Genomic DNA, 8,596 nt, shown 5'->3' on the forward strand with positions numbered 1-8,596 from the left:
ATTCATATCCAAATGCATGCTTGTTGTCACTCAAGTTAGGGATGGGCTGCTGGGGGTTCGCAGAGGTTCAGAAAACCCTCTAACTAAGATTCTGTGCAGTTCAGAGAACCCCCAAATTCCACTCCTGGCTGACCTCAACCTGCCTTGGAGTCCCCACATGGCCTGTTTTTGATGCATATATGCGCAGGATGTGCGCAGAGGCTTGAGGAGGGCAGAAAACAGGCCCACCAGGGGTTTGGGAAATGTGTCGGAGGCTCGACAAAAGACTGGAGCCTGAAGAGGGCAAAAAGCCCCCCCCCCTGTGGTCCAGGAGGCTGACAAGGCCACACACACCAGAGTCACACCTACCTAGCAACCAGGTAGAGAGACCCTTGCTAAATTTTTGAAGCCCACCCCTGACTACAGTCACTATATAGATTTCCAATATAAAAATTACAATATTAGAAAGTTTTGAAGAAATCTGCTACATTGGTGGATTATGAAGAATAGAATTAGCTGGGTCAAAAATTCTGAAGGGCTATGTGCATCTTAGAGAAGATTACCAAATCTGGATTTTAGAGATGAAGTCAGGAGTTGGTAGCCTTCAGACAGTGAGCAATATGTTAACTCCAGAACTTTTGATATGTTCTATGAGCATCAACATTATATGGAACAATGGCTGATTGTAAATCCAGATACCATAGGAATCTTTGAGAATTGAGGACTTTTACCTATATTTATGATCCTCAAACTTAGATCCCACAAATAGTTCACAGCAACTGCTTGCAAAAGCATGGTTTGTTACATAATATTCACTCATGAAGAAAGAATGATTTATGTATTTCACATATGACCACAATTGAGCCCAAAATTCCTATTGTTAAGTAAGATAATTGTTAAGTGAATTTTGCCTCACTATACGACTTGCCAGTTGTTAGTGAATCATTTCAGAGGTTGAGTTAGTAACACAGTTAAATGAATCTGGCTTCTCCATGGACTTTGCTTGTCAGAAGATCACAAAACATGATCACATGACCCTGGGACACTGCAAAATATGAATCAGTTGCTACATGTTTGATCATGCGACCATGGGGATGCTGCAATGGTCGTAAATGTGGAAAACAGTCATAAGTCACTTTTTTTCAGGGCCATTATAACTTTGAATGGTCACTAAATGAATGGTTGTAAGGACTACCTGCATGCTAATATACAATCGCTAAGCAGGGTTAAATCCTGCTCACAATGAAACCACATCAGGGAGTACCAAGATATTTCAACCTGGCACATATTTCTTACCAACCAGTTGAAATACTATTTCTCTTTGCATAGACTTGTCTGCTGTGACTGTGCCAATTGAATTCTGATTATGAATTTATGGCCAGCTTCCTGATTGCAGAACATTAACATGTGCACAGAACATTAATCAATCAATCAATCAATCAATCAATCAATTTATTAGATTTGTATGCCGCCCCTCTCCAAAGACATGTACACAGGTGCACACAAATATTTTTTGCTTGGGAAGAGTTTCAGGTAATTACAAGTTGAAAGAGAACAATCCTAGCCTTAAAAGTCCTGAGAACAATCCTAGTTGTAAAAGAAAATTATGCCTGATATCTCCTAAAATCTCAGAAATCTTAGAAATATTTGTATTTCAAAGACTCATAAAGGCAAATAAGCAATTTTATTATAGCTGGGGACACAGATTGAGTGCTATTTGTTCAATCGGTGCTTATGTACATAAGTTAGACTGGAATAATTAAAAGGTGGGATTTTCAACCATCCTGACTCTGGCTAGCTAAAGTGTTACATATTGAGTGACATCACCAAATTTGCATGCTGGTCGCAGATTGGCTAAAGCGTGTGACTGGCAAATTCAAAGAAGAGTCAAACCACGCCTTTATAAGCAGCTTTCCCGGCAAGCGCAACATTTGTTTTCCTATCGCTTTACCTTGACCAAATAAACAATGGAATGGCAGCTACAGCCTGTGGCCTCATTTTTGTCCATCTAACATAAAGTATGAGTGGAAATCAATCACTATTTCTGACAATTGCCCTGTGGCATCAATATTAGATGAAATTACTAGGAGGAGGATAGCTTCTTGAACTCTAAGCCCCAGTTAAGATTGCAAAGTATAATTATAGGCATTTCTTAATTGCAATATCTAATGTCAGAGAGGTCTAATTTAACCTGTGGAAGGATATTAAGTCTGTGTTTTCTTTTGCTTCCTTTGCAGGCACAGTGGAGCAGCAAGAGCTGGTGTTGATAACCTGACCAAAAGTTTAGCCATTGAGTGGGCATGCAATGGAGTGAGGATTAACTCAGTTGCCCCGGTAGGTTATGAAATAAGTGATTTAGACAACAGACTGGAACCAAGTGCTTAAGCTGATTCTAACAATCTTATTTGCCTAATTTAATCTTAGATAAATTGAAGACAGGAGCTTTTTCATGGGTTAGGAGATTTTGCTCAAAATACAGTATCTATTGGAGCTGCTAAGATTTGTATGTCTATAGCTATATCAAAGACTGAGACAGGGATTAGCGGCTCTAATCTACATTCAATAGAGTTTGTTTTGAGGGAAGAATTGCGAATGAAGGCAAATATACTGTACGTGTCCCAGGATAATATTGCAGAATCCAATCTGGGTTGGTGACTGACCAGAGGTTTTGTCTTCTGAGCTTTCAGACTCATGCTGGAGCCCAGCATGAGTCTGGTAAGAGCTGGGAACATTGTTAGCCCCTGGTTAGGGCTGGAAAGAAACATTCAGAGCAAGTAAAGCAACAAAAAAAAAAACCCCTACAAAGACAGGGTTTGGAAAAAATTCCTCAAGAGAGTAACAATGAAACAGCTTGCAATCGGGTAAGAGCTGGGAACATCATTAGCACCTGGTTAGGGCTGGAAAGAAACATTTGGAGTAAGTTAGACCAATGAGGGGAAAACCCTGCAAATTGAGGAAGAATTGAGGAAGAATATTTATAGAAGTATTTTAATATTAGCACTGGTGGTGAAATTGTTCTTCAGATGTCTGTATAAAACATGTGGATATCTTTCTGTTGTTTTATAAATGTAGTATGTGTAGTACATCCATTTAATAATTAACTAAATGTAATAACTACACATGCTACATTTATAAAAATGTAAACCCCAAGAGCTAAGCTAAATGTGAGATTGTGGAAAGAAGGCAAGAGCTATTCCCTTGCTAACAAAATTGCATAAAGTCCACAAAATTGCCAAGAATGGAGCTTGAATTGAATAACACTTTACTTGCAAGGATATACCATATTTTTGGTGTATAAGATGCACCTTTTTCCTCCCTAAAAGAAGTTGATAATATGATGCATCTTATACTCTGAATGTAGCTTTTTTCCAGCCCTAACTAGCTGCTAACGATCTTCCCAGCTCTTACCTTGCAGACTCTTTCATTGCTTCTCTCTGCGAAGAATGTTTTCCAAGCCCTAAGTCTTTGCAGGATTTTTTCCATTGCTCTACTTGCTCCGACTGTTTCTTTCCAGGTGCTAATGATGTTCCTAGCTCTTACTGGCTTGCAAGCTCTTTCATTGTTACTCTCTCTGAATAAGGTTATGCCCCTAACCAGGGGATAAAATAATGTGCTGAAGCTGACCAGGCTAAGGACACTAGCCAGAGGAATACCTAGTAAGCAGATTCTTTTCCCTATTTTTCTCCCAAAAACTAAGGGGCGTCTTATACTCCGAAAAATACTCCGACAGAGATTGCTTGTTGGTTTATAAATCCAGATCATTTATTTTCAGTACTGATATTCAGAGTTTATAATTTGTGAATGGAAAAAGTGATCTGAGGTTTTATAAAAACAAAAACAATAATAATACCAAAATTTTCATATTGAAGCTGTTCTTCCTTGCAGGGAATTATATTTACAGAAACTGCTGTTACAAACTACAACGGTGGTGATAATTTGTCTAAAAACTATATTAAGAAGATTCCTTTAAAGAGATTAGGACTTCCTGAAGAGGTATAGTACTATGTTGATTTAATTGTTATATTTTGAACAAAAAGGTTTTCAGGTAATTTTAAAAGTTGGATTTTGTTCTCTTCATGTTATACATTTTATTGCTACTGTTCATTGCAAACTGACTTTGTTATTAATTAGCATTTTTGGTTTACACAGTACACGTAATCTGAATTATTGACAAAGTATGCTAAACCAGAACTAAGCAAATTATGTGAATGTATTCAATAAGTAAATAAAATCTTGATTTAATATATCACCATTAAATAGACATTTGGATTCGGAGCTAACATTCCCATTCAAAATGTGACTAGGTTCAGGGGTGCGTTCCAACTTACCTCATTGCCAGTTGACTCCCACCCGCGCTTTGTGGGCGCACCTCGGAGCATGCAGGCTTTGCTTGCTTGCGCATTAACAGAAAATTCAGGAAAAGAAAAAGCTGGAAAAAAGATGGCGACTGCATCTTGGCTTCTGTGCATGGTCAGAATGAATTTTTTTAAAAAATTAAAAAAAATTTTTTTTAAAAAAAGATGGTGGCACCCATGGACCAGCACCGACTGACCCAGTTCAGTGACATCATCATGATATCACCAGAGGGTTGCAACCAGTTTAGATGAGCCAGCCAAACCAGGAGGAACCCACCCTTGCTAGTCTTCTACACCCTAAAAACATGTACCAGTATATGAAAGATAGCAAAATATTGCTGGCAATATTATACTTCTCCTGCACTTCACAATATCCAACTTCTTAGGCTCACTTGCACTTAAGGGTGCGAATGTTTTAGATGTGTATCACAATTTGCCTTGTTTGCAGAAAAAGAAGCTGTATTGTAAGTGCTTTATTCTCAATATTTATCGAGCATGTTCTCTTATTACATACACTAAGCTATACTTCATCTTTCTGTGTTGTGTGAGCAGAGGCTTTGTGGATAAGCTATGGTTTTTGCCTTAACGTAATATGAAAGTTGACTCTGTCCACCAAACTACAGAGAATATGTGAATCCAGCAAGTGAAACCTGAACTGAACATCTGAAAGGCTCTGTGCTAGAATGGTTAATACTGTAGTTATTTATTTGTTTGTTTGTTTAATTGACTCTTTGGTTATTATTTGTTTCTTTATTTAATGTGTCTCCCATCTTATATGGAGGCAACTAATGTAACAGTGAATAATTCTTTTTCCCTTTTAAGGTATCAGCTTCGGTGTGTTTTCTGCTATCTCCAGCTGCCTCCTTTATAACTGGAGAAACTGTGACGGTTGATGGTGGACAAAGTCTGTATAGTTCCCTCTGGAACATTCCAGGTAAAACAGTGCTTTAAAAATAGTGATAAAATAGTAATTTTATCTGTAACAGCAGAGGTTATCTGCTTTCCTTTTTTTCTGATGCTCTTATCCTGACATTAAAAATGAATTTATCTTTAGAACTTCTCCATCTTAATCAAATTCCACTTCATTTAGGAGATTAGTCCAGAAATTATCATATTGCGCTTTCAGATTATGTGCTTTTTTTCTACTAAAATCACTGACTCAAATGTTTTCACATTGGCTACTAAATGCTGAATTTGCCTATAAGGTTTCTATAAGCTTTAAATTCTCAATTCATATAGAAAGATAAGACTTATTTTGAGCAAGGTTTTTCCTGGTGCATATAACTTTTAGGTTTGTTAGAGATATTTAAGTGATCATGCTACAAGATAGAATTTAATCATATGTTCACATGAAAGAACTAGAAGTTGTTAACTACCTTTATTTATATCCAAATTTCATTCTCCATCTTTGTGATGCCTAATTTCTCCCTTAAAGCCAATGTAGTACTTTTTAATTTATTTTCTTTCCTAACTAAACTCTGCTAATGAAAGGAATCTAAATTTACTTGATTGTAGCTTGTAATTGTAACAGGGGTGGGTTCCTCCTAGTTCGGACTGGATTGCTGAACCGGTAGCTACCTGCTGATGATATCACAATAGAATTGCTGATCTGGTTTGGTCAGTACCAGTCCTTGGGCTCTGCCATATTATTTTTTTAATTTTTCCTGAATTTTTTAATTGTTTGGAAGTTTCTTTCTCTGCTGCTGCTTAAAAAAGGGCAATCCCACCCACCCTCAAGTTCATACTTATCTTTATACCTTTGTCTGAAGCACAGCTGATCAGTTCTTAGTCAGCTGTGTTTTGGGCTGATTCCAGCTACTGAGCATGGCTGAAGCAGAATTGCACAAGGGGGTGCACGCATATGAGCGAAGATATAGTGCTCATGCACTAAGTGGTTTACAGAGTCAGCATATTGTCCCAAACAACCAGGGTCCTCATTTTACCCACCTCAGAAGGATGGAAGATTGAGTAAAAAGTTCCAAATTTTCTGTCAATATCTTTGTCGATCGCATCTAAGAGGAAAATTTTGGATTCATTTTTATATTTATTTTAAGAATATTCTGAATTGGGGAAATCCAATTCCAATATTTTTTTGCTGTATCACCAAACCATTAGATGATAAAAAGTACTCTTTACAATTTACATTTCAACCATACATTTGAAGTTCCTTTATATATCTTTGACAATTACTCAGGTGTTAACTCAAATAATATTGTTAATTGAAACTTAGCAAACAGGATTCTGAATGTAGCCAAATTCCTACTCTCTTCATTCTTCAATGAGAAAAAATGATTATCACAATATTCTGAAATATTGAATATATTCATTTTTCTGTTTTTGAGATTACAGTAGTCTCAATTATCCGACATAAACAGACGAGCTGATAGTTGGATAGCCGAAAATGTCAGATAATACGGAGGGTCTAAGAAACTTGGGCATCCTCCTCGATCCAGAGCTCACATTAGAGAAATATCTTTCAGCTGTGGCGAGGGGGGCGTTTGCCCAGGTTCGCCTGGTGCGCCAGTTGCGGCCCTATTTGGACCGGGAGTCATTGCTCACAGTCACTCATGCCCTCATCACCTCGAGGCTCGACTACTGTAACGCTCTCTACATGGGGCTACCTTTGAAGAGTGTTCGGAAACTTCAGATCGTGCAGAATGCAGCTGCGAGAGCAATTATGGGCTCCTCTAAGTATGCCCATATCACTCCAACACTCCGCAGTCTGCACTGGTTGCCGATCAGTTTCCCATCACAATTCAAAGTGTTGGTTATGACCTATAAAGCCCTTCATGGCACCGGACCAGAATATCTTCGGGACCGCCTTCTGCTGCACGAATCCCAGCGACCGGTTCGGTCCCACAGAATTGGCCTTCTCTGGGTCCCGTCGACTAAACAATGTCGTCTGGCGGGACCCAGGGGAAGAGCCTTCTCTGTGGCGGCTCCGACCCTCTGGAACCAGCTCCCCCCTGAGATTAGGATTGCCCCCACCCTCCTTGCCTTTCGCAAACTCCTTAAAACCCACCTCTGCCGTCAGGCATGGGTGAACTGAAACATCTCCCCCTTGCCCATGTTGTTTTGGTGTTAGATTGATTGTGTGCTTGTTTTTTTTAATATTCTGGGGTTGTTTTTTATGAATGTTTTAGCTTAAAATTGTAATTGGATTGGTGGGTATTGGATTTGTTATTATGTATTGTTTTTACTTTGTTGTGAGCCGCCCCGAGTTTGCGGAGAGGGGCGGCATATAAATCTAATCTAATCTAATCTAATCTAATCTAATCTAATCTAAAAGCCTTGAAATCACTATAAATTGCAAACGTATTGAGGTTTTATTGCAAGTTTCTAATCCATTAATACAACAACCTTCTTCCTCTTCATTACAATGTTTCGGGGCACGTTTGGGGCTCTGCACGTCACCTTCCCCATCACGGCTGCCATGTTTGGGGGGGTGTCTAGGGGTGCAGAAATGCCTACAGCCATTCCCCCAAGCAGCGTTGGATAATCCGGAATGTTGGATGACCAAAGGACGGATAATCAAGACTCTACTGTATATAAAAGTTACTCTAACTCATTTCATTAGGCTTGTTTTAAGTGGATTATCTTTGGGGGGGAGGGGGGGAATCTTTGACATTTAAATCAATAGCATTGGTTTTGCTTTCTGAGGCAACTTTCTCTTTTCTTCTAGATCATGACAGATGGCCCCCAGCACCAGATGGACATAATGCCAAAGCACTCAGAAGCATGCTTTCAGGAAAACCTAAATCAAAAATATAATTCAAAGAAATGGGATTGTTCCCATTTTATTAGAAAAAAGCTATTTTTCAGTAATTAACCGCAATTTTAAAAATCTGTGCCTTAGAATAAAAACACCTTTGTAATGAAGTGAACAAACTTTTAGAACATTCACTAAGCACAATTATATAGTACCATATTATATTAAACTACATTATTGAACAAATTCATTGTTTGGAAAACATTATTGGATACACTGAAAATCTTGTAACTGTTCTGTAAATGTTTGGAACCTATATACTAACAACAACAACAAAACAACAACAATAACAATTCTATGCATGGTATGTATGTATGTATGTTTGGTTTTTATATTAATGGATTTTTAATCATTTCTAATACCAAATTACTATTGTACAGTGTTTTATTGTCGCTGTTAGCCGCCCCGAGTCTCCGGAGAGGGGCGGCATACAAATCCAATAAATAGATAGATAGATAGATAGATAGATAGATAGATAGATAGATAGATAGAT

At 38.2% G+C, this 8,596-nt stretch overlaps 1 protein-coding gene across 2 annotated transcripts in view; it reads left to right on the plus strand.

Moving 5' to 3' along the window:
• Window positions 1–8,267, plus strand: part of LOC139159544 (peroxisomal trans-2-enoyl-CoA reductase-like) — a 30,841-nt gene extending 22,574 nt beyond the window's left edge. For both annotated transcript variants that reach the window (XM_070736856.1, XM_070736860.1), the window contains exons 5-8: window positions 2,217–2,313; window positions 3,865–3,972; window positions 5,157–5,268; window positions 8,017–8,267. In XM_070736856.1, coding sequence (XP_070592957.1) covers window positions 2,217–2,313; window positions 3,865–3,972; window positions 5,157–5,268; window positions 8,017–8,105 — 406 coding nt within the window. In that variant the 3' untranslated portion in view covers window positions 8,106–8,267. The remainder of the gene's footprint in view (window positions 1–2,216; window positions 2,314–3,864; window positions 3,973–5,156; window positions 5,269–8,016) is intronic.
• The last annotated feature ends 329 nt before the right edge of the window (window positions 8,268–8,596 follow it).

The sequence above is a fragment of the Erythrolamprus reginae genome, chromosome 1 (assembly GCF_031021105.1).
Source record: "Erythrolamprus reginae isolate rEryReg1 chromosome 1, rEryReg1.hap1, whole genome shotgun sequence".
In the NCBI taxonomy this organism is placed as follows: domain Eukaryota; kingdom Metazoa; phylum Chordata; class Lepidosauria; order Squamata; family Dipsadidae; genus Erythrolamprus; species Erythrolamprus reginae.